The sequence below is a fragment of the Panthera pardus genome, unplaced genomic scaffold (genome assembly GCF_024362965.1).
Source record: "Panthera pardus isolate Hobbes unplaced genomic scaffold, ASM2436296v1 HiC_scaffold_2, whole genome shotgun sequence".
Classification (NCBI taxonomy): domain Eukaryota; kingdom Metazoa; phylum Chordata; class Mammalia; order Carnivora; family Felidae; genus Panthera; species Panthera pardus.
The window spans coordinates 137,805,421-137,832,584 of record NW_026526765.1 but is presented as its reverse complement, the minus strand read 5'-3'; the positions used below and the strand labels follow the sequence as shown (position 1 = coordinate 137,832,584).

General features: G+C 35.2%; 1 protein-coding gene across 1 annotated transcript in view; it reads left to right on the top strand.

Moving 5' to 3' along the window:
- SNX2 (sorting nexin 2) overlaps nucleotides 1-27,164 on the top strand; it is a 57,117-nt gene that overhangs the window by 26,830 nt on the left and 3,123 nt on the right. The window contains exons 4-12 of the mRNA XM_019469554.2: nucleotides 1,085-1,151; nucleotides 1,525-1,568; nucleotides 2,951-3,092; nucleotides 8,157-8,235; nucleotides 16,241-16,316; nucleotides 17,716-17,829; nucleotides 18,090-18,183; nucleotides 19,559-19,764; nucleotides 26,343-26,486. Of these exons, the coding sequence (XP_019325099.1) occupies nucleotides 1,085-1,151; nucleotides 1,525-1,568; nucleotides 2,951-3,092; nucleotides 8,157-8,235; nucleotides 16,241-16,316; nucleotides 17,716-17,829; nucleotides 18,090-18,183; nucleotides 19,559-19,764; nucleotides 26,343-26,486 (966 nt within the window). The remainder of the gene's footprint in view (nucleotides 1-1,084; nucleotides 1,152-1,524; nucleotides 1,569-2,950; nucleotides 3,093-8,156; nucleotides 8,236-16,240; nucleotides 16,317-17,715; nucleotides 17,830-18,089; nucleotides 18,184-19,558; nucleotides 19,765-26,342; nucleotides 26,487-27,164) is intronic.

Genomic DNA, 27,164 nt, shown 5'->3' with positions numbered 1-27,164 from the left:
GTATGACTCAGGGTTTCTTTGTTGGTCAAATGAGAAAATGTTTGAAAGTGCTTTGAAAACTTTAATAAAGTGATATTTTGAGTAATTTTATTTGATGAATCCTGCAGTAAATGTTAGTGGTTATGTTGGCAGGGTGCAGAGTGGGTTGTGAGTGGAGAGGAAGCACAAGAGGGCCTGCAGGCGTGTAAGGGTGGTGTTTGTGGAAGTTTCTGAGCTATATTTTTAGGGTTTCTGATTTATATACTTGGCCTTACAATTCAAATAAGGTTTAGTTTTTTAAAAATCTGTACAAGAAGACAACTTTGGGGGAAAAAAGGGTTATGGTGAGAAAAACTAACTTTTAGGTAATTTTAGGCTATTAATATTACTTTAAAATATTTGCAAGATTTAACAAATTTCTGTGCTTTCTTCTTGAGAATAACCAGACTTGCCTGCAGAACTGCTCCTAGATTGCTTATTTACAACGGCATTAAAAAGTGCTTCCCTGCAGTCTCATACGGTTACCATTTTTCCCACTTACTGCTTTATAGTCCTTTCGTTGTCTTCAGGAAGAATGTGTGTTTACTGGGTTATTAGACAAATCATGGTGCTGAAGATTCTAGTGTAATTATTTCTACTGATAGGTAGTGTGCTACGGGCAAAAGTAATGGCTACTTCCTCCTGGTCATTAAAGACTAGAGACAACTTCAGAAAGTGCTAGTATTAAAAATCATTAAGGTGTTAGTTTAATAATCTGAATCTCAAGATTCTGTATATAGAACAAAGAAAAATCAACAGTACTCTTCCAGAAGACTAAATCTGCGGAGGTGTGAGAACACAGGCTTTCTGTACCTTCTCCAGATGATCCTTTTCCTAGTTTCTGTACGTGTGTGTGTTGTGAATGTGTGCACATGTGTGTATTTTTTTTTTTTTTAATATTGTCAGGAAATATGAAAGCTTTTGTTTTTCAGAAATGGAATGCTGAGTGGCTTTTTAAATTGTTTTGACACTGACCCTAATAAAAGATCGTGACAATTAAAGTTATTAGTGTTAAAACAGTAATCTAAATTGGAATCTTTAACATCAAAAAAGTTATCTTTTCTAGATTGAAGAAGAAGCAAATGGAGATGTTTTTGACATAGAAATTGGTGTATCAGATCCAGAGAAAGTCGGTGAGTCAATATTTAGTACACTTTAATTTCGTTCTTTTTGATAAGTACCTTGGTTGTTAGTATGCTGTTTTTCTTAAGTGCAATGTTAACAGTATTAAAATGGTACTTTCTTTTTAAGCTTCTGGGGCTTTTTACTCTAAATTTTACTTTTTTACTCATTTTACTTTTTTCAGCTTTATTAAATTATAACTAACAAATGATTGTATATATTTAAGGTATACAGGATGCTGATTTAATATATGTACACATTTAATATATGTATACAATAATACATTACCACAATCAAGTCAGTCAACGTATTACTTCACATAGTTACCTTTGTGTGTGTGTTAAGCTTATTATTTTTAATAGTATTGTTTGACTTTTCTTGTAGGTGATGGCATGAATGCTTACATGGCATATAGAGTAACAACAAAGGTAAGCCTTTGCTCCTTCAGAGAAGTAGTAAGCCCTCACCATGTGTAGTATGAGATTACAACATCCTGTCTTCACACAGGTTACCATCCAGTGAAGATTTCACATAAGTAGTTACATGAGTTATGGTTTGTTAAGTACAGTATTCTGCAAAGTAAAGTATTTTGCATTTTGTATGTAGGGAGGAACCTAATCTAGACAAAGATAGGGGAACATGATGGGCGAGAGAGGTTCTTGGAGAAAGGAGAAGAATGCTTGCTCCAGGCAAAGCGATTTGCTTTTGTAAAGGCCAGACCTCCAGAAAACAGTGTGCTTTCTGGGATCTGCAAGACATGGTACCTGATTGACTTGTTCGGCAGTAGCCTCCCTATGTTACCAGCAGCCACATGAAGGAACTTGGGTCCATCCTGAGTATAATGGAGAGCAACTGAAGAGATTCAAGCAAGAGTGTGGCACAATTAGATTTTTCTTTTAGAAAGATCTCTCCGATTCCTAATTTGGGAGGGCAAAGTATAGGTCAAGATTTCCAGTTAATTCCATTGTCATTTCTAAAGGATTGTAGACCTTCGGATCTTAAAAGAGACAAAGAGGATCTGCAGCATTCCTAGCTGTGAGAAGTAATATTTTATACTAAAGAGTAGATTCTGGGGATGAACAAAATAATGGCTTCCTGAGTTGTGTAGGCAGTAGAATCAGTAGAGCTTGGATGTGCAGAGTGAAAGATGCCTAAGTTACCGACTAGAGGATCTCTGTGGTTGTGTCAGAGTGATCTCAGAGAACAGGCAACACAGAGGGAGCAACACAGTTTTTGGATGGGGGTAAATAATTTGTTAATTCATTGAACAGATATTTATTAAACACTTAATTGTGGGGTCTGGCTCGTTTCCAAGCACAAGAGTTTATAATAGGAAACAGTACAGACACGTGCCCTTCCCACATGGAGATTATGTTCCAGCAGGAGATGTGGTGAACTTGAGGTGGCAGTAAGATTTAAGTGGAAGTGTCCCTTGGGCATTTTGATATATTGGACTGAAGCTCAGAGGAGATCTGGGCCAGAGGTAAAGATTTAAGAGTCATTGACATAAATGTAATTAGAGTTGATGAGATGAGTCAAGGATAGAATAAAGCAAACATTTTGTCCTTTTAAGTCTCTGTAAAAACAAAACAAAACAAAACAAAACAAAACACAGCGTATAATAACGTAGGAGTTTTTTGGGGTTTTTTTTTGGTTAGAAATGTGTATTCCATATTAGTTAGCTACCCTGTGGTCTTTTGCATAGTAAAACGTGTGTGTAGGTATACGTATGTTCACAGGTTTATGTGATGCTAACTTCTGAAGAATTGCTTAGTATTCAAAATTTAAAATGCCTCTTCTTCACTTGTAGACTTCTCTTTCCATGTTCAGTAAGAGTGAATTTTCAGTTAAAAGAAGATTCAGTGATTTTCTCGGTTTGCATAGCAAATTAGCAAGCAAGTATTTACATGTTGGTTATATTGTGCCACCAGCTCCAGAAAAGAGTATAGTAGGTAAGTATGAATTAAAAAAAAAAAAAAAAAGTTACTGCTACTAGTTCAGTTTTAAACTACATAGATTATTAGGCTACCATGATCATTTATTATCAGGATAAATTATAGTGTCTGGCAATACTGAATTTAATAAACATTCCATTTATGATAATCATTCATCAATTAAGAATGTATAAGCTCATACTTTTATTTTCTAACCTCTTAGGATTTTTATTTATATAGGATCAATTTAGGATTTGATTTATATAACGATGTTAAATATTGGGTCTGAATTTGCCAAGTTGAAGACAATCAAACCCTAACATTTTACTAAGTAACACTCAGAAGATACTTAATATTGGTAGCTTGTTAGCATTTTTCTAAGGAATGAAAGTATTTGGGTTTCAGCTATTCATTGTCCAAAAAGAAGATTTGATCCAGTCCAGATCTTATAAGAGGTATCATGTTAGTATATTCCATACCTCAATTTAATGCTTAAAAACATTTCTACCTATACAAGTAATAAAGGCTTAGTTAAAAACCTGTAGAAGGGAGCAAGCACCTGTTGGTTCTCTTGGCAGAGCGTGCAACTCTTGACCACAGGGTCGGGAGTTCAAGCCCCATTTTGGGTGTAGAGCTTTAAAAAAAAAAAAAAAAGAATATGCAGAAAATTTCAAAAGAGGACAACTTACATTGTCCCATTAAAAGACATGTCATCTCTTAAAATTTTGTGCTTCTTTTCTCAGTGTTTTCAATTTATTGTGAAAATATTCAAATTGAATTTTGCTGATCTTTAAATTTTTGTTTTTACTTTTTAAAAACATTTTGTTTGAAGAGCACTTCTGTTGGTATCTTTTATGACTTTAAAACCTGACATATTTAAATGCATTTATTATATTCTCTGAGTTTTTTTATTATAAAAAACTTTGTAGGGGCACCTGGCTAGTTCAGTTGGTAGAGCATGTGACTCTTGTTCTCGGGGTTGTGAGTTCAAGCCCCACGTTGTGGGTAGAGTCTACTTTAAAAAACTTTAAAAAATTAAGAATATCAATAAATTAAATTTTTGTAAGGCAGTGTAAGTTTAAGTGACAAGAGTGGCTTGCTTTTTGTTTGTTTTAGTTTTCCAAATCTCTGATATCTGGCTTAATAGAAAATAGCTATGTTCTTATATCTGCTTCTGCATTCAATCTGTTGTGATATAACACACCATATAACCTTTGTAAAATTCTGCTGAGCTTTCCTAAAAGAATGAGAGTAAAAAAGACAATAGTCTGGTATTATTATGAAAATAGGCTTTTTGGTACACCCTTCCCCGACACCTGTCTGAAAAAGGGTCTCAGAAACCTTTCTTGTATTCTGACTGTATTTTGGGAACTGCTGACCTACCTCATAATCTTATTTCTCTTATCTTTAAAACTTTGGCAGTGGTATCTTCTGGCATCCTACTATTTATATGGATCTTAAGTTTCCTGTATCACAAATTATTTATTACCTTTTTTTCTTTGATTAGGTTGTGCAACTATTTTTATATATCAAGAGAGGAAAAATAAATTATTTTTCTCATTTTGCTGGCTAACATGCTAATCCAGTCTATAAACAAAGAGCAAAAAGAATTTTTTTGAAAAAGTAAATTTTAATGTCCAGGTTAATTGTTTTAAGCTAATATTTTGCCTTAATGATCTTCAACCTTCCACAAATTGTTACAGCATAATAAATAGTATGTGTAAATTTAAAATAGAAGTTAGAAACTAAATCTTAAGAGCATCCTTTTCTGATGTTGATTCTCACAGGCTTCAAAAGGCTTTTAGGGGACAGTCACACGGTTATGTTTGTATTATGCATACACGTGGCCAAGATTGCCCATTCCATTGTAAGGTTATCAGTTAAATTATAGGCGTAATTAACATTTATTGAAAGTTACTGTGCTATGGCACTGTGCTAAATAATTTCCAGGAGATTCATTTAACCTTCACAACAACTTCATGAAGTTAACTTAGTGTTGTCCTTATGTAATAGGTAAGGAAGGTAAGGTTCATCGAGGTTACATAACCTGTCGTGTGCTATATTTATTTATATACTACTTTATTCCAGGAACGACTTAAGGCAACTACATATATAATGCAGTTAAAAAAATATATACGTACACACACACGCACACACGTATGTGCACGCATATGCACATATGTGTACGTGCATATATGCGTGCGCACATGTATGCACATATGTGCGTGCACACGTGTGCGCATATGTGTATGTGTATGCTTGCATGTGTGTATACATATACACATATACATATCTATACGTATATAGATATGTGTATATATATCTAAAGAAAGAAATTAGCAGGAAAAATAACCATAGTCAAACAGTAAGATGAAACATGTAAAGTCTGAACAATTACTAAAGGTAATTACTAAAGGTGGGTAACAAATTTGTTGTGAACTTCCTGGCAGCCAAGCAAATACAGAAGCAGTCATGTTTTCAGATTGTCTTACCAGTTTTTTAAAAAACAAAACTCAGTTGGTTAAGTGTCTGACTCTTGGTTTCAGTTTAGGTCCTGGTTTCACAGTTTGTCTGGGTTCGAGCCCTGTGTCAGGCTCTGTGCTGGCAGCACGGAGCTTGCTTGGGATTCTGCCCCCTCCTCTCTTCCCCTCCCCAACTGGCTCGCAAGCGCGCTCTGTCTCTGTCTCAAAATAAATAAACTTAATAAAATAAAAATTTAAAAAGTGAATAGGTTGTCCACAAAACTGTTGATATATGGGAGGCCCTCTTAAGTATACAGCCAGTGGTTTTCAACTAACAAACACTTAAAGTGGGGGCAGGAGAAAAGGAATTGTAATTTGTCATCTTTGCTGAAAAGTTAGAGCTGCCCCTGAAAGAACAGGAGTCTTTTCATTAGCCCACAGTTAACCTGTTTGTAAGATTAGTTAACTGAAAACCACTGTTTCACTAAGCTTTTAGAAAAGAACAACAAAGTTGAAAAGTTTTAAGAGTTAATTGGTTAGAGTAAGTGTTTATTTGCTCTGATGGCCCCTAATAATTACGTCTGGCATGAACAGTAGCATGAAGTAGCATGAACAGAAAATCCTTAAAGGGAAAAATGTAAAGAACTTCATAGCAGTAAGATTTTTTTTGAGGGAAACAATATGTTATATCAGTAACACCCCACTTTTAGTGGTCCATTCATGGCGGATAATTTTAGGTGTTTGAGTTTTCTTTTTCAAACTTGTATTTCAGAAGAACTAATTATGTTAGGCAAAACATTCATAGATGATATGTTTATTTACCAGATGTACCAGCCTGAATAAGAATTACATGGTTTTACATAATCTATTTTTAATAGCTTTGTTGAGATATAATTTAAATGCCATATGATTTATCCATTTAAAGTGTGTAATTTGGGGTGTCTGGCTGGCTTAGTTGGTAGAGCATGCGACTCTTGACCTTAGGGTTGTGAGTTCAAGCACCCCATTGGGTGTAGAGCTTACTTAAAAAAAATAAAGTGTGTATAATTCAATGTGGTATATAAGGCTTTTAGTATATTCAGAGTTGTGCATACACCACCACAGTCAATTTTAGAATATCTTCCTTTTAAATAAATTTTTTAAATATTTATTTTATTTTTTATTAAAAAATTTTTTTTAACGTTTATTCATTTTTGAGAGAGAGAGAGAGAGCATGATCGAGGGAAGGGCAGAGAGAGACGGAGACGCAGAATCCAAAGCAGCCTCCAGGCTCTGAGCTGTCAGCACACAGCCCAATGTGGGGCTCAAACTCATGAACTGCTAGATCATGACCTGAGTAGAAGTCGGATGTCCAACCGATTGAGCCACCCAGATGCCCCTCATGTTTATTTATTTTAGAGAGAAAAAGTGCACATGAGCAGGGGAGGGACAGAGAGAGAGAGGATCCAGAGTGACTTCTGTGCTGACAGCAGAGAGCCCACCACGTGGCTTGAACCCACGGACTACGAGACCGTGACCTGATCTGAAGTCAAATGCTTAACCGACTGAGCCACCAGGCGCCCCCTCTTTATTAGCACTTCCCGTCATCCTCTAACTCCCCCAACTCCCTAGGCCTGGGCAGTCTTTAATTTATTTTCTTTCTCTCTAGATGTGCCTATTCTGAACGTTTCATGTAAAGGAAAATAAGTGGGCCTTTGTGACAGGTTTCCTTCACATAGTATTTTTCTTTTAAGAGAGGTAGCAAGCAAGGGAGATGAGAGAAAAGGAGAGAGAGAGAGGGCGTGTGCACACATGCATATGAGCCTGAAGCAGGCTCCACACTCAGCACAAAGCATGACCACCAAGCCTGACGCGGGACTCAACCCTGGGATCGTGACCCGAGAGTCAGACACTCAGCTGACTGAGCCACCCAGGCGCCCCTTTCATAGCGTATCTTTAAAGTTCATCCATGTTGTAGCATATGTCATTACTTCGTTGCTACAGAATTGATTCTGAAAGAAAAAAGCACAAGGAAAAAAGAAAAATATGCAGTTTGATACATTATTGTTAAAATTTAAATTGCCAGTACAGAAATGATTAACATGATTTTTTATGAAAGTGTTTGTTGTTTCAGCTATTACAAAACTAGCTATAATAAATAAACAAGATGTTTTTAGACTCTACAACAAGGAAAATACTTAGCACACTCATGGATTATACTCCATTTTTCTAGTTCCCAAACTAAAGAACCTTAATTATTACTCATAAGAAATGGAAATAGTAATTGAGCTTAAATTTGCTAATTTGAATGTCTTTATGCATATTGAAATGCAAACACATTTTAATTTACCATGAGTGTAGTATGTAACAGATAAGGAACGCAAATAGAGTTTAGAAAACTACAGACACAGCTCACCCTCTGCTTTATCTGGTTTCATGTTTTGCGTACTTAGCAAGATGAGATGTTAATATATGATGAGTTATAATTTCTCTAAAGTATGATACTGGTTATAAGTTTAGGAGCTCTTTTTTTTAATCACATTCAAATTTAAAGTGTGTTTTAAATTATGAAGGAATGACTATAAAAAAACTGTTTCAAATAACAAAATTATCATGAGTCTCATTGAGTGTTTTTTCAAAGGCATGACCAAGGTCAAAGTGGGTAAAGAAGACTCGTCATCCACTGAATTTGTAGAAAAACGGAGAGCAGCTCTTGAAAGGTAATTGTAGACAGCTATGCTTTATTACTGTCGTGTTTTTATTTCAGTAATAATAAGTCTAATTCCATTATATGGCACAACTATATTTTAATGTTTTTTTTCACAGTACCATTTCATGGTTCTACTAAGAGTGCTTTAAACTTTTATTAAGAAAATTACTTCTTTCAACAACACAATACTGTGTAATACTGTGTTCTGTTTTCATTAATCATCATAGTGGATTAGTATTTAGCAAATAGTGTGTCTAATAAAATAACACCTATTTTTGTATCCTGTGTTGTAAGCAGGAATATAAAGGCATTAGTTAGTTGGGGATAGAATTAATGTATCATAGGGGCATCTGGCTGCTTCAGTTGGTTGAGCATGTAACTCTTGATCGTGGGGTTGTAGTTCCAGCCCCACGTTAGGTGTAGAGATTTTTGTGGCACCTGGGTGGCTCAGTTGGTTAAGCGTCTGACTACAGCTCAGGTCATGATCTCGCGGTTCGTGACTTCAAGCCCCGTGTCGGGCTCTGTGCTGACAGCTCAGACCCTGGAACCTGCTTCAGATTCTGTGTCTCCCTGTCTCTTTGCCCCTCCCCTGCTTACACTCTGTGTACGTATCTCTTGCTCAAAAATGAATAAACATTTAAAAACAATTCTTGTAATAAAATAAGATCTATTTTTAAAAACATAGCTGTATTTTGCATTAGGAGTAAGGAATGGCTAAGCTTGTAAAAAGATACCATGAAACTTGTAAATGGGAAGAAAGAAATGATAAAAAATATTCGGATTTTTAATATTTAGTATTATTTAGGTTCTAGGAAATTTTACCCATATTCACATTCTTTGTTGGATAATTTGGCTCACTATAGTTCCATTGAATTATTACTTGGCTAGGAATTTTATTAAACACAATAAAAAATTAAGTTTGTGCTCCCTCCTTTAATTTTGTATAATTGATTTTGACTTGAGTGCACAATTGTATGAGTCATTTATTGAGTTGACTGCATGCTTCAAGTCTGATACATTTGCCGTACCTTACTGCATAGTACTTGACATGTTTCCTTTAGTTTTGAAGGGTTGTCTTCAATGTTACAGACCAAATGAGTTACGGATAGGAGGAACCCACTCCCAGGATCTTAACATTTATTCTTTCCTTGCTATGCTGAAAATTAAAAAAAAAAAATTTGAAATTATCTTAAAGCCCAACTTTTAGAACGTAAGTTGGTAATCACCTAGACATAGAAATTTTCTAATTTCATAGGGTTTTTTTCCTTGTTATTTTAATTGAATGTGCTTATTCTTTATTTTCTCTTTTGACTTAAAATCAATAGATGAGGTGGATAGGACAGATTTTAAGAAATAGTATGTCTATCTCCAGGGTGCACATTATTATTTAAACTATTTTTAAGTCACTTTATTTTTGGGTCTTATTAATAAATTGTTTCCATTTTAACAAAATGCTGCAGTACAGTCAGGTTTGAACAATTTACAGTAAGAAAGCTGACTATGCAACTTATTATTACAGAAGTCTTAAAGGATGAGATTGTGCCTGTGAGAAAAGCATTTACTCAGGAAAGGATTGAATTGTGTCCAGAGAAGTTTAGGTTAGGCGTTAGAATTGTTTCTGTTGTGAAAGAGGTCACAGACCAAATGTTTTTAAGAGTAAAGGTAGATAATGTTCTGCTTCGATTTCGCTTAGTTCTTCCTGAAAGTGTAACCATGACCCTTTGAGAAACCTTTCAAGTCCTATTTTTCTATGAGTAAATTTGAAATGTTTCAGATGGCATGCTTGATAAGAAACTTAATGAAGATTTATTGTACCAAGGACATATAATTTGATTCTACATTCACCTTTCTTGCAACTTGAATGCATTGCTTAGTACTTACCATAACATCATGTGGTATGAAACATTGAGGAGAGTTGTAAGGAAATACTGGGATTTGATCTAGTGGATATTTGAAAACAGTTTCTTTAGTGAAAACTGTTACTTGTTAAGTGCTACCTTAGTGGCTATTGCAGTAATAATAATAATAAACAAAAGAAACCATATACTATGAGGGAAAAGTTCATTTTGCATTAAAAAATATGACTAAAGAAAATATAGGTATAAAGAAGCAGAGGAATTGGGATGCTTTTTCTAAAGGGAGTTTTCTGTGGCATTTCATAAAATTTAAAAATTAGAACAGGCTTATCTATGGGATGCCTAACCTAGTTTTAATCTAGTGGATCATGGAAGTAGTTTTCTTTGTATATACTATGGTAATAAATTTGTATATTTATTTGTTTGTTCAACTCAGAAAATTTAGATTTTGGTCTTGAATGAAAGGATGAACATCTGGTGTTAAAATACAGGAAGAGAGAGGGAGTCGTTAAGAAAGGGACTCTCCTGGGCCACCCACACTCACTAAAGTAAGCAGAAAGTACTTTTAATAAGAGTTTCTCTAAGATCACTCTCTTGGTTTTCTTGAGAGTGCTTCACGTTTTATGTTAAGAGCACATTGACTTTATTTCATAGGTAAGGATACACTTCTGCAGATATAAACAGAGAAGTATAGAGTAGCGTGATACAGTGTGTAGGGAGTTAGAATCCTTTCTCTGTTGAAGCCTGTATTTCACTACACACTATAAAGTATTTGTGTGGCCTTGGGCGACTTACTGAAAGCATTAAAAGCATTTTTCCTTATCTTAAATGTTATCAGGATTGTGTTCAGTCCAGGCACCTAAAAACTCAACTGGCTTGGCCTTAACAGTTAGTACAGATTAATTAATCTACGCTTTCCTATCAGGAAGTATTTAGGATTATCCAGCTTTCTGAAAATCTTGTTGCCAGTTTCTGATAATGTGGAATACAACCATTTCTCACTACTACCATAGTAGTCCAAATGCTGGAATTAACTCCAGTAGGTTCTTAATTGGTTTCTGTTTCCATCCTTGAATCTCTGCTCTTTCTTAATACAGCAGTCAGAACCATCCTCTTAAAATATAAATCACATCATGTTTCTTGCTCCCCATGTCACTCCGTAAAAGCCACAGTCCTTATGATGGCCTGCAGAACCTTATATGACCTGCACCACTCACTCTTATCTGTTCTATCTCCTGTACCCCTTGATCACACTGCTCCAGGCCACACTCGTCATTTTGCTGCTTCTCAAAGATCCCTGGCATTTTCCCACCTTAGAGTTTTCTCACTGGCCTCTCCCGTTGTCTAGAAAGCTTTTGTTCTCAAAGGTCCGCATGGTAATTCCCTTACCTCTTTTAACTTTAGATGTTCAAGTATCATCTTTCCAGTGAAGTCTTTTCTGATCATTGGCTTCATTCTAACCTATTCTCTTTGAATTGCCCCCAACGATACCTTGCACACTTGATCTCATTTGCTCTACCGTTCTACCCTCCTTTTTCCATAGCATCTGCCAGCTGGTCGGTCACATACTGTATATATGATCTGTGTGTTTATTCATGATCAGTCTTCTCTTACTAAAATACAGTTTTCTCTCATATATTCTGAGTGTTCAGAACAGAAAATGACATGCAGTTAGTAAATGCTTCACAAATATTTGCTGAATCCACAAATGAATGTCATCAAAGCCCAGGCTCTTTGTGCCTTTCTGTTCTTTTGTTCATTATCATTAGCACCTGTGTTTGAGTTTCAAGCAAGAGAAATTTTTTTTTGTCAAAAAAATTTTTTTTATTTTTTATTTTTATTTTTTTAAATATGAAATTTATTGTCAAATTGGTTTCCATACAACACCCAATGCTCATCCCAAAAGGTGCCCTCCTCAATACCCGTCACCCACCCTCCCCACCCTCCCACCCCCCCCATCAACCCTCAGTTTGTTCTCAGTTTTTAAGAGTAAGAGAAATGTTTTTAACTTTATTCCTCTCAATTTTGTGTAACCTGCTTTATTTTGTTTTGTTTTCAGTAAGTCAGAACTTAAAACCCTAAGCGATTCTTCTAAATTTTTTAGTAACCCTTCCTTGGAGCAAATCTGCAGAACTACTGTCTCATGTTGAGTGTGATACTTACTTGTCAGCTTTTCCATTGTGTCTTCATTTCTTTCTTCTTCCAAATGCGTCTCTTCCTCCCCACGCCTCTTTTCAGGCCTCTTTCCCTGTGCTCCCTCTTCTCCCTCTTCTCCCTGTATTTTCCTGTTTTTGTTCTGTATCCATCCTTTATAGATCTACAACCCTGCGGACCTTAATTCTGAATTGGTGAATATTTACAAATAGTCATTAATTTAAAATATGTCCTAAGATGCTCAACAGCACTCATCATCAGGGAAATGCAGATTAAAACTACAGTGAAATATCACCTCACATATGTGAGAATAGCTAAAATCACATAGTTAAGAAACAAGTGTTGGCAAGAATATAGAGAAAAAGGAACCATTTTGCATGGTTGGTGGGAATGCAAACTGGTGCAGCCACTATGGAAAACAGTATGGAAGTTCCTCAAAAAGTTAAAAAGAGAGCTACTACAATCCAGGAATCTCACTATTGTGTATTTGCCCAGAAAATACAAAAACATGTATTCAGGGGAATGCATGCACCCCTATGTTAATTGCAGCATTATTTACAATATGGAAGTAGCCCAAGTATCCATGGATAGATGAATGGATCAAGATGTGTTTGTGTGTGGATAAAATGGAATATTAGCCATAAAAGGAAATGAAATCTTGCCATTTGCAACAACATGGGTGGAGCTAAAGAGTATATTACTAAATGAAGTAAGTCATTCAGGGTAAGAAATACAATATGGTTTCGTTTATCCGTAGAATTTAAGAAACAACAAATGAGCAAAGGAAAAAAAGAGAGGAAAACCAAGAAACAGACCCTTAAATATAGAGGACAAACTGATGGTTACCAGAGGGGAGGAGAGGGGAGGGAGTGCAGTAGGTGATGGGGATTAAGAGTGCACTTACCCTGATGAGCACTGAGTACTGTATAGAACTGTTGAATCACTGCGTAGTATGCCTGAAAGTAATACCAACACTGTATGTTAACTGCAGTGGAACTAAAATTTTAAATTTTTTTTTAAAAATGAAAAAATATACATCCCTATGAACATAAGGATTATGAAGATGAATGATAGTTTCATGGCTTGTAAGAAATGATGAAAGTGATAATGGTAGAAAGATTGATGTGAAGGGAGAGCAAAATGCAAATCTGTTCCTTTATTGTCTAATTTAAAAACACAAACCACTTAGTAAAATAGGAATTGTCATTTAAAATGTGCCTATTGAGGGGCACCAGTGTGGCTCAGTCGGTTAAGCTTCTGAGTTTGGCTCAGGTCATGATCTCACGGCTCATGGGTTCGGCTCATGGGTTCGGGACCCACGTCAGGCTCTATGCTGACAGCTCAGAGCCTGGAGTCTGCTTTGGATTTTGTCTCCCTCTCTTTCTGCTCCTCCCCCGCTTGCATTCTGGCTCTCTCAAAAATAAACATTAGAAAAAAAATCTTAAAAACATAAAATGTGCGTATTAAGATAAGCAAAGTAGATTATATACAATTTGAAGAATAAAATTCCATTGTATGTGATAGTACTTGGCAAATTATAAGAAAGCGAGTAGTGATTGTAGTATTAAAAAATACATTATAGTTTATCTGTAGGATAGAATTCCGTGTAGTAAATAAATAAAAATGACATTAGAGAGTAATATATCATGACATAGAAAGGTATCTACAACTGACTGTTTTGCGGGAAAGGATACACACCTATAGGTATAATGGTGTAATACTTTTGTGAAAACCAAAGTATCTGAGTTTGTGTGTATACATACACCTTTAGAAAAAAACATTAAAAGGTAATTATCTCTGGAACAGAAAATCTGTTTTATATTCCTGTTCCTAATTTTAACATTAAGCTTAATGCTTTTTAAGAAACAGTTAACTGCTATTTACTTCTGTGTAACCCTTAAGAAGTAAAGTTTTTCTGTCTTTTTTCTAGAATGCCCTTTTCCAAGATGTTGATGCCTCAGAATGCTAGTATGTGGTAGGATGACAAAGGAAAATCTAGACAATTGAGTTTTGTTAATGTAGGGTTTAACAAAGTTAAACCAGGTTTTTTTCCTGTAAGACTTTGTGCAGCACTTAACACGCTGCTATTTAGGACTCAAAGAGAGTGATGTGTATGTGATAAGTTTCAGACTTGCCTGATTGTAGAACCAGTCTTTTTCCCGGAATACTGAAGGAGACTAGTATTCTACAGAGCTCACTTTGGAAAGCCATTTTAGAATGTAAGTAGTAGTAGGTAATGATATTTAGGTTTGAACTATTAGGATGTACAAAGTTTGGGTACGACATGTTTCGTCTTCCTTCCTGCTGGTTCATTTTACAAATGTCTGAGTACTTGCTGTTTGCCAGTTGTTGTGTGCACTCCCGTGAACAACTTATGCAAACTGCTTTAAGCGGTACATGCCCTAAACAACCAAATAACCCAATACTATTGGAAAACTTGAGTATTAAAACTGTAAGTAAAATTCCAGTGGGAGTATACCACCATTTCTTTGACACAAAATTAACATTCCTGTTGCATCTCGTTTTTAGCTTGATAATATTGGCAGTAAATTTTTTTAAGCCACAATGTAGAATGTATTGCACATACCTGCTAAATGCTCTATTTCTGTTACAGTGTTTTCTTATGTGGGCTAATGACTTGAAGTTTAATGTATTTAAATATATAAAAACAGAAGTTAACATTTCGGCCCTGATAAAATAGTCGTTTTAACCACTGGGTAGAATTGTGACTTTATACCATTGTGACTTTATAGAAGGCTACCATTGCTTTTCAGAAGCTTTAGGCATGTTTTATAATCTTATAATGAGATCAAAGAAAATTAATGATTACATTTATTCTGTAGATGTATAATAAACATGTTAACTGTGAGGTAAAATATTATAATTGAAATACTAGTATATGTAATCATTAAGGGAAGAATAATTTTGCAGAACATGAGATTAGATAAGTAATCAAGAATAATTAAATAGTGGACCTTTTTTCTTTTTAGGAAAGAATGTTAATTATGGATGGCAGAAACTTGGGCTTTTCTATTTTCTAGTAAAGGAAAATATCTAAAGTTGGGCTAATAGTGATTTAGCAAGGGTGTTTCTCTTTACTTTTCATTTTTATTTTATGTTGTGTTCTATAAGAAAAACATGAATCAAACTTTTAGCAAAACCTTATTAAAAATGGAATTTTGAAGAAAATCAGTCCTTGTCCAATAAAGATCAAAGCTGATTTGATAATTTGCTGACAAGCAAAAAAATCTGGTAGGTGTTTCTCTGTTTTGGTGATAACAGCAGTAATAAAAAAAAATAGTTGATTGGAATATATATAGTGATATGTGTTAGGACTCTGAAATATTAGCTCAGAACATGGTGACTCCACCCAAAGAAAATATTATTCAACAAACTCATATACCTTTTTACAACTCTATACTTCGCAGTGAGAAGTTTAGTAAATTATTTAATCTCTCCTATATCCCCATTTCCACAACCTGCCATGGCTCTTTTTATTTATTTATTTATTTATTTATTTATTTATTTATTTATTTATTTATTTATTTTTTAAATACTTTTTTTTTTACGTTTATTTATTTTTGAGACAGAGAGAGACAGAGCATGAACAGGGGAGGGGCGGAGAGAGAGGGAGACACAGAATCAGAAGCAGGCTCCAGGCTCTGAGCCATCAGCCCAGAGCCCGACGCGGGGCTCGAACTCATGGACCGTGAGATCGTGACCTGAGCCGAAGTCGGACACTCAACCGACTGAGCCACCCAGGCGCCCCAACCATGGCTCTTTTTATATATGATGAACTTTCAAAAGAGGAATAAAAAGCTTTTTAGTCATTAAATTGCTAGAAGAGTCTAAACAATTAGAGTGAAAGCAGACTGATATTCTAGGAGGCAGACTGAGGATATAATTTTACCTATTTTTTTGGTTTGTTTGTGTGGTTTTGTTCAAATAATATTTAAAATAAAGTGCTACTCATAAATAAAGGAGAAATTTTATTCTTATATCTAGGTATCTTCAAAGAACAGTAAAGCATCCAACTTTACTACAGGATCCTGATTTAAGGCAGTTCCTGGAAAGTTCAGAGGTATTATTTCTACCTTAAATTTTTGTATGATACGAATTTTCATATTATTTGTGTTTGTCATTTTATTTTATTTTTTAAAAATAAGGGTTTTTTTAATGTTTTATTTATTTTTGAGGGAGACAGAGTGTGAGTGGGGGAAGGGCAGAGAGAGAGAGAGAGAGAGACACACACACACAGAATCTGAAGCAGCCTCCAGACTCTGAGCTGACAGCACAGAGCCCGACGCAGGGTTCAAACTCAACGAACTGTGAGATCATGACCTGAGCCGAAGTCGATGCTTAACCGACTGAGCCACGCAGGCACCCCTGTGTTTGTCATTTTGATAATTTTTGTAAAAATAGATATTCGGTAAATGATGGGATTAGTGAATGGAACAAATTGATTTTCTTTTTTCTTTTTTTTGGGGGGTGGTTCTTAGTGTTTATTGTGAGAGAGAGTGCATTCATGGGGGAGAGGGAGAGGGAGGGAGAGAATCTTAAGTATGCTCCACACCCAGCTCTGAGCCTGACATGGGGCTCAATCTCATGACTGTGAGATCATAACCTGAGCTGAAATCAGGAGTTGATTTCAGCCACCCAGGTGCCCCTTGAGGTTAGTGTTTTAATAATTTAAATTATTAGTAAAATACCTTTTCTGCTTTGGTAACAGTAGGATGACCACTTTCTTTTTCAAAAATTTTAAACCAGATTTAGAAGAATGATCTCTAAATAGTCTAATTCTCAATGCCCTAAGTGGTTGTTTAGGCATTGTGTTGAAATAAGTTTATTCAGGCCTCCTTTTAGAGACAGCTAAATGTGTTTATATGTCTACATTCTAATATTCTTACCAAGGTTCTGAAAGCAAATTTGTGACTTAAAAGAGCTTAAATTATAACCATGCTGCTCCTTTTATTTGAGATGCTTAGTACATTTGGGGCTTGTAACAGTTTACAGTTCTAATTATTACTATTTGAGATGTTTTTTCTAATTTACTGGAATACTAGAATTTTTTAAAAATTTAGAATCACACCCTCCTAGCTGAACATAAGGAGATTTTTCTCAAGACTTTCTTCTTTCCTTATAAACAAGTTTATTTCTGCAAGCAAACAGGTGGCCAATGTTAAGGTACTTGACAATCTCTTAATATATTTTGACAAACAGAGTGTTGTTCCATCTAAATGTAAACGTGCTGAAGAAAAGCAAATGGAAAGTCTATTTTTTAAGTTTTCCTTTGAGAGTGTACAAGTAGTGTATTTGAGAAATTAGATCTCACTATTGAAATGTATGAGAGTGAAGAAAATACAACCTCCTTTTTTTTCTTTTTTTCTTTTTTTGGAGGGGGTGTGCAGTTCCTTTTGCGCCCACTTAAACCTCCAGCCTTTTAACCGGTTTGTTTGCCCTTATTTGTCATTCAATTCCAGCTGCCTAGAGCAGTTAACACACAGGCTCTGAGTGGAGCAGGAATATTGAGGATGGTGAACAAGGCTGCCGACGCTGTCAACAAAATGACAATCAAGATGAATGAATCGGATGCAGTAAGAGCTGATTTTTCGACTTGAATAATGAGATGAATTAATGAGCCCAACAATTGCATTTTAAAGCTGTACAAGTAGAAAATAGGATATTAATTTGCTTATTGAGTTTAGTCCTCAGCCACATCAGTTGACTACCATGGTTTTATATACACGGTTAATTTGTTGCTTTAAAACAAGGAATGTGGCTTGCTATTGGTAACCTAATTTACAGCGGTTTGTTCTTGCTAAATTAGCTCCATTTTTCATTTTTTTTTTCTTAGTGGTTTGAAGAAAAGCAGCAGCAATTTGAAAATCTGGATCAGCAACTTAGGAAACTTCATGCTAGTGTTGAAGCCTTGGTCTGTCATAGAAAAGGTTTGTTTGCCTCGTTATTTATGTGTTTAACACCATAAGTTAATTACAGATTTTATTTAAATTTTATTAAAATGCACATTCTGGAGCTACTATAGAAGAGAGAGAACAATAGTTTAAGAGAATGTTTTCCATTTCAACCTTGTTAATATTTTTTTGTTCTGTTGTAACCTAACTTAGTTGAGAAGTATAAAAATCCTGAGCTTATAAAAGTGTAAGTTTGGTTTAAAACTGTTGTTCATTTGATTAACACTTTGTTAACATTCGTATAGTTTAATGAATGAAGATGTCTTATTAGTAACTGATACAGTTAAAAATATCAGCTTAAAAATTGATTTTTGAAATTTGTCTTTGAAAACTTTCTGTGTGCCTGCATTTCCTAGAAAATTTTGAATTATTTTCTTCATTTTTTGAACAGCCAAATTAAAAAGTCTAGGGGAGGGGCCGTTAAAAATTGATTGGCAATTTGAGTTGTATTTTTTTAATTCTATGATGAAGTTTTTGTGGTTTTCTAAGAATATGAGGATTTTCATGTTAGCTTTCTAAAGTACTTACTAAGTAATTTAGTATGTACCATTACCAGTAACCATTTCAGTAAAACAACTACAGAAATACATCAGTATGCTTTTATTGAAAGTAGTTTATAACAGCTTTTGCCATTTATACTGTATATTGTAGAGAATGACTTTATGGTTCTTTTAGAGAATATTATGTAACGTAGAGCAATTTCTAGGCAATGTATTATTAGTTCTTGGCATTATTTAGCTTATAAACATCTGTGTCTGAAATGATTATGTTCAGAAATCTGTTTAGAAATTCTTAGTATTTCCACCAAGCACTGTTCAAGCATTGTACACAAAAAAATAAGATTTTTATGAATTATACAATTCTCTACAGTTTTACCTTGATTTTTTTCCTATTAGCTAAGTAATGTTTTCGTTAAAAATAAGAGACATTTTCAATTTCAAATAAATGTGTAAAGGCCAAAAAATGTAGTATAAGTCAATTACAAGTCCTCCCAGTGCTTTCCAGAGACAAGAAAATATGTGTTATCTTTTCTAGGAACAGACAAAAACAGCGCTTCAGGAAGAAGGCGGAGGCAGATTATATATAATTAAACATAGTTCATCCCTTGGGAATATAGGCAGTGGTTCTTCTTGATTTTTCTTTAATGTTCTTCTAATTTTCCGTAGAGCTCTGAGCAGTTGGCATGTATGCCGAAGGCGTCTTAATGACTGGTTGTTTTATGTTAATTATTTTAAGATAATTATTTGACCAATACATGAACAGGTAAAATTTAGAGAGAAAGTAGAGAAATCAATGCAGTATTTAAAAACTTTACTAGTGAACAGTAAAAGTGAATACTTTTTTATTTCAGAACTTTCAGCCAACACAGCTGCCTTTGCTAAAAGTGCTGCCATGTTAGGTAATTCTGAGGACCACACTGCTTTATCTAGAGCTCTGTCTCAGCTTGCGGAAGTGGAGGAGAAGATAGACCAGTTACATCAAGAACAGGCTTTTGCTGACTTTTATATGTTTTCAGAACTACTTAGTGACTACATTCGTCTTATTGCCGCAGTGAAAGTAAGCCTCATTTTGCAATCTTCCTTGAGTTTTTCTCACTTCAGTGGTTTGCTTTTAAGAAGAATTTGGTTACCCATTAGGCATGTATTTAAGTGTATAAGTTCTGTATTCTCTCAGTACATATAGATGGCTTCAAGATGGATGATTCATAGCCGAATACTTTCTTCCACTGTGACTTGGACAATGATAGATACAACTGATGTTTTTAAGAGGTGTAAACAATGCCAAATACAGTGAAAACGATACACGTGTACCTACATACTTACCTATACAAGCTTGCACCTAACCGGTAGTATTTATTTGGTCACTCTAGCTTGAACTAAAAGTAGCCATGGACTCTGTTATCGTTAGTAAAGGTATGATAGGAAGCAGAACAAAACCAGAACTGATTGTTGCATAAATGTTGAATGGTGGCTTGTAGCATTCATCTGAACTAGAAGCAAACATTCTTTGCACACACTGAAATATGTAGTCACTGTATATTTAGAGCTGACTCGGGACTAGATTAGATAATGAATTGTGTTATCTTGTAGTAATGTTTAAGGATGAACAGTTAAGTTTCTGAATAGTTGGGAAAGTAATCTAGTTAACTAATGAAAATTGGTTTTCTACAGATGTCTCCAGTGTTCATATAGTTAAAGTGCGTGTTATTTTATCTGTCCTATGTTTCAAAAGGTACTTTAAGACCCTATGGTGTCTTTCGATTATTTTTATGAGCATTAATCATTATAGGGTGGAGGAACTGGGAATTTACCTTTTACTTTGAATCCAGACAGAGTTACTGAGACCTTGTTCCTTTTTTTCAGTTAAAGTCTGTGTCCAATTTAGTATTAATACGTAGAACATTGATACACTGTATATCATTTACAATTCTCTTCTCAAGCTAACCGTGACAGTTATTGCTAGAGGGTTCTTAGCTCTAAAGAATGGCGCTATCTTGGGATTGGTAAAATTACCAGTCTTGGTCGTATTTACTCTTAGGTGTTACTCTATATTTCTGGTGGTTAATTGTACTTTTCAGTTACTTAAGGTAATATAGACAGCAGTTATTAGAGTGTACTTCATTGTACATGGGCAACTTGTGATATGCAGAAATCCATTTCACACATAATGGTTCTTGTTCCTCTCCCATCCAATCTCACCTCATTCCAGAACTCCCACTAGCATGAGGGCTGCTGTAAAAAAGTAGAGCACCTTTCAGAATACCTATGGATCCAAAAAGGGAAGCCAGGCAGTGTCTGTAAGAAGGAGTACCTGCTGAGGAGCACTAACCCGGGAGATTACTCCCTGGTGGGAATGGCCTGCTTGTGTCTTGGGTGATGAGCCCTCACCTGGGCTGGCCCTGTGCTGCCTCAGTCTTCCTGCTGTATTTTTACTTTCTCTGAAATTCACTTAAGTTCATGTTTTGCAGAACAACACTGACACCAGAAGATGTACCATGATCAACTGAGTTTGGGAGATAATGTATACAGTATCCCTGTCTTACAGATTGAGAGAGCATTAAAATGCTCATAACTGTCTAGGAGTAAAAAATAAAATAAAACATTTAACCTTATGTAATCCAGAGATTTACAAGGTCATATGAACAGGAGTTCTTTTCTACTTAATATCTTTTTACATAAATGGAACGGACTTTGAGAAGAACTGAATTAGTGATTCCTTGACTGAAAGAAAGTTAAAGAGCCATGCTTAAGTTATATCTTGAAGTAAATTAAGCTCTTTCACATCGACTTTTTGTTTTCTGCTGAAACCTTGCCCAGGTCAGCTGCACAAAGGAGTTGAGAAATTATGGGATAGATTGAGAGGGAATTTTTGTGGTCTTTGGTTTGGTTTGGGTTTTTTTTTAAACCGATTTATTTGTATTTGAAAATGTGATCCATGGACATATTAAATCTCAAACCCAAAAAGGTCAAGTTCAGGGGCTCCTGGGTTGCTCAGTCAGTTAAGTGGCCAACTTTGGCTCAGGTCATGATCTCGTGGTCTGTGGGTTCAAGCCCCGCATCAGGCTCTGTGCTGACAGCTCAGAGCCTGAAGCCTGCTTCAGATTCTGTGTCTTCTTCTCTCTGTGCTCCTCCACTGCTTGCACTCTGTCTCTCTGTCTGTCTCTCTCTCAAAAATAAATAAACATTAAGAAAATTAAAAAAAAAAAAAAAAAAGCCAAGTCCTTCTCTACCCAATACCATGGGTCTCTTTCCTCAGTCAAATGCTGTTACATTCTTGTATGTCTTTACAGCCTTAGCTATGCGTGTGTATGACACTAATTTTCTTTTTCTTGCCACCTTTCTTTCCCTTTCTCTTTTTTCTTCCCTCTCTGCATCTCTTCCTTCTTGAAGAAGGAGCATACTATATGTACCATTCCTTGCCAGCTTTTTCACCCACTCTGTTTTGGGCAAGTGTTCACATTAGCCTCTGTAGATACATTACATTCTTTTTAAGGTTTGATTGGATAGCCTCAGTCTACTTGTGAATAGTAAGTTTTTTGAAAATCACTCTTTGGGCATAAACTTCCTAGAAGTAGATAGAGTTGCTTGGCCAAAGGGTATATGAATTTTAAATTTCAGTAAATACTCTTTTGTTACTGTCTGAAGAGATTATACTCCTTTGTACTCCCATCATCGTATGTGGTCCTTCTTCTCCCACCCAAATAACAAAGGTGCTTTTTGGTGTAAGTTTTCATTTCTTTAGTTATTGTGAATTTAAGCCTATTTACAAATGTTAAGCCATTTCCATTTCTTTTTGTGTGTGTGAACTCTTCATGTCCTGTGCCCAGTTTTCTTTTGTGTTTGGTCTTCTGTATTTCTAATAGCTACTTAATACTACCTAGCCCTTTGTTTTTATCCATATTGAAAATACTTTTCTGATGATAAGTTTGAAACTAAAAGTGCTTTAGACCCAAAGTGGGGAAGGAGCTAAGACCAGCCACTTACGTATTACTTAAGCCTGGCCGTGTATCCAGGAAACTCCTGCTTTTCTCTTTGTACAGGGCATGGCCTCTCACATGTAGGACTCCACATTTTGGCTAGTAATGTTACCTAACATATATTAAGCATTGAACTCATTGTATGCATTCTCATGTATTGGCTGCCTGTGAACCCCTACAGTAGGGTCAGGGATTGAAAATACGGTTTTCAGTATGTTTTGCACTAGAACTTTTCATGAAGAATTCTTACAGAGAATGTAAATTTATAAAACATGTAAAATACCTTGTAAGCCCACTAGATGGTTTCCCCAAAGAGTTGAAAATCTTCTTTGTTTGGCTATAAGTAATCAACATCCTTTGACGACTCCAGGAAGCTGAGTGGCATATTTTCAGAATCACTGAATTGGAAGGTGATACTAATTAAAATTAAAACTAGGAGTGGATGTGTGGATCGCTTAGTCAGTTGAGCATCTGACTCTTGATGTCAACTCAGGTCTTGACCTCAGGGTTGGGAGTTCAAGCCCTGTGCTGGGCATGAAGTGCAAAACTAAAAAAAAATTAAATTTAAAAAATTAAAATTAAAATTGTAGTGTTTTGGTGGACCAGGGAAAATGTTCCACAACTGCAGCCTTGTCTAACCTAGGCCTGTTTGCATACAAATGTATAACATAAATTGGCAGAGGGATGGAGGTCCAAAGTAGTTCATCAGTGTAAATCTGTCTCTCTTACAGGAGAGGCTGGTTCTACTAGAGCAGATTTGGTTCTTGACATACAAGACAAACATTAAGTTGTGATTTAACTCATTTAAAAAAAATTTTTTTTAATGTTTATTTATATTTGAGAGAGAGAGACAGTTCATAGTGCATGAGCAGGGGAGGAAGAGAGAGAGAGACAGACAGACAGACAGACAGACAGAGACAGAATTTGAAGCGGGTTCCAGGCTCCAAGCAGTCAGCACAGAACCCAATGCAGGTCTCAAACTTTCGAGCTGGGAGATCATGACCTGAGCTGAAGTCAGATACTCAACTGTCCAAGCTACCTAGGCGCCCCTAACTGATTTTTAAGGTAGCATTTCTAGAATATCAAGTGTGGTTTTGATCCTTTTTTTTGGGGGGGGGGGGGATTATAAGGAAAACAAACGAAGAAAAATTATTTCTCTTTAGAGCTGAGATTAATTTTTTTTTGTTATAACCTGACTTTCATAGTTCTGTCTTTATTTTAGAGCTCCTATATATGTGCCACAATAAACATGTAATGGTTCTGGAATCTGATTAGATAATAAATTGGGCAGGGATAAAATTAGTTTAAATTACTGTATCACCAAAAACGCCATTTTATATATATTGAGAACTTAAGCAAATATTGAAATTGAAGGGCATTTTGGTTAGCTTTTGCCCTGTATTCATACATATTTTAAGTAATCAAATTGTTACTAAACAGAGGAGTTTATAAATGAAGAACTGATGTTGTGGCCCTCTTTTAAAGATGAGAAATAAAATCTTAAATTTTGGTGTTGTGTATGTGTAGGGGGTTAATGAGGGGCAAGTGTTGTTTAAATGGTAGTGACTTTCTGCATCTACTTATGGTAAATGTATTATTTTTCTTATTTTTCACGCAATTAATTTGGCTGAAGCAAAATTAAGTTCTAATAAATACCTTGGGACAGACACCTGGGTCGCTTGATTTTGGTTCAGGTCATTATCTTGCAGTTCCTGGTATCAGAGCCCTGGGACAGCTTCCGTGCTGATAGCACAGGGCCTGCTTGGGAGTCTCTCTCTCTCTCTGCCCCTCCCCTCTCTTGCTTGTGCACACACCTGCTCTCTCTCAAATAAACATTTAAAATAAAAGAATGTCATGAGGAAAATGTCTTTTAACTATAAGAAAAGCAGGCAGAGCACCTGGGTGGCTTAGTCAGTTGAGTATCCAACTTCGGCCCAGGTCGTGATCTCTCATTTCGCAGGTTTGAGCCACACACCCAGAGCCTCTGTCTGCCCCTGCCCCACTTATGTGCTCTCTCTCTCAAAAATTAAACATTAAAAAAAATTTTTTTTAAAGCAAAGGGGACAGTAACATTTACTCAGTAATGTGAGAAGAGAAATTATATGAGATGACAAATTAAAACTAACAAGGTAGATTTAAATACCTGAAATAAGATGCTTTGACTTATCAGTTTGCCCACGATGTCTTTTGTCCTGGTTAATTTGAAATATGCAGTGTCTTTGGAAAGAAAACACTTCGGTTTGTGGTTGATTTAGAGGTTTTTTTGTTTTTTTTTTTTAATGCTGTTGCGCACATTTTTGAAATATGCAGTAATATAAATGTGGTCCAGTTAATGGTTTTTTTCCTGTTATTGTGTTATTATTATTTGTACTTTTAGTATAAATCCAGGAGTTAATCAACTCTAATTTATTTGTGTGTGGTTTTAGGAATAATCCATAACAGTACCTGCTAATTATTAAACATCTGCTAGGTTAAGTCACTGTGCTATTTTTCATTTTATTTCCAATCCACTAATATAGATCTCCTTTTCTTCCTTCTATATTTGGGGAATCTGTGGCTTACAGAAATTAATTTACCCAGGATCATACAGTGACAGAGCTAGTATTTGGATCCAAATTTGGTTTGTTCCCAAGCGTATATTTTTAAGATAGATTATCTGTGTACTCTTCTCTTCAGCAAGTCCCCATAAGAACATGGATTTATTTATTTCTTGATCCAAGAAGTTCTTTATTTGGGATAATGAAAATAACTCTGGTTTACTGCTTTCTGGTTCACCCAGTGTATTAACACCGGCTTCATCGGTTCAAATAGTAAATACTAAAATAATATGAATATATCTCCAATGTCAAAATAGAGGATTTATTATGACATTCTCCCATCCTATCTGTCACCGTTTTTCAGGAGATTCTAATTACTCTCTTATGTTCATATTTCAATTCTTATTTCCATCCTCTTGTTCCTACTTTGCCAAACTCCTTGAAAGAAGTAGTGGATTTGGTTGACTTGGTCTTTTACCATCTTTTGGTCTAGTTTTTCATTTGGTCCTGCCTACTAGATGTGTGTGTGCATGTGCGTTTCACACACACACATTTTCCCTGTTCATCTTGTGTAGGACTATCTCTTTTGTTGTTGTTACACCTTTACTTTTTCATTGCTTTGCTTTTATTTGCTGTGGGTCATCTCTTCCACATTTTTACTTCCTGTAGTCTCACGGGGTTTTCTCATTTTATTCTTTTCAATTTCTGGACTATTTCCAACACTTAAATCTGCTTTTGATTTTTTTTTTTTTTTTAAGTAGGAAAACTTACAATGTAAATATGATACCAGCCTTTTCCTATTAAATCTGTCTTCATAAAACTCTGTTAGAAACTTATTACAAGCTAAATTTAAAACCCAAATGGCTGGTGAAATAAATGCATCTTATATGTAGTTTCTGTTTATTTATTCAGAGCTCTTCTAGTCACAGGGACTTGTTTTTGTTTTCAAGGAAGTGAACACAGAAATTTCTTTTATATTGGCATCTTTATTTGCATTATCTTAGCATATGAGAATCGCGTTTAAAATACTTTTATTGTTTTCAGTATTACAGCACTCCAAGTATAATGAAAGTAATTCAGTGGTAACTCTCGCTTAATAGCATTATGTCGTTCACTTATAGGGTGTGTTTGACCATCGGATGAAGTGCTGGCAGAAATGGGAAGATGCCCAAATTACTTTGCTCAAAAAACGTGAAACTGAGGCAAAAATGATGGTGGCCAACAAACCAGATAAAATACAGCAAGCTAAAAATGAAATAAGAGAGGTGATTAATATAAAATGCTTTATTTATCACTTTACTCAAATTTTCCGTGAGTCATTCGTATATGCATAATTTTTCATAAATTTTTTTCTGAGCCATTCAACACTAGCCATTTCTCCATAATTTTATGAACTGTGTTAGAATTACTTTAATGTTTTGATCATCGTCAAAAATCTCCAGAGCCCTTTCTTACTGCCACACGATTATTATGGAATGGATAAAGAAGCGCACAAGGAAAAGATTTAAATTAACCTCTAATTAGTAATTACACATTTCTTTTGAGATGGTTCATTTAATTTCAGATAATTACTTATTTTATGTTGTAGAGCATAGACTTGCCCCATATTTAGCTTTCCAAGCAACATTATCCCCCATATATATGTACTATATATGGTATTTTAGTAAATTTGTATAAGTTTATTATAATTTATACACTTCTTTTGCCATGCTTCAATAAGGAAATTGAAGAGGTAGGACAACCTTTATATTACTAAAAGTAAATGTACCTGCTCTTTGAAGAGTATGTACCACTGTTTTGGTTACATAGTGGGAAAATACCATTTCATTGCTTAAGTCTTCAGTTATTTTATTTTAGCTGTTCCATTGGTCACTGGTCACATGTTTTGTTGTTTCTGTACTGAATTTAATGTTGACGAGCAAGGTCTTCAGTAGACCATAATT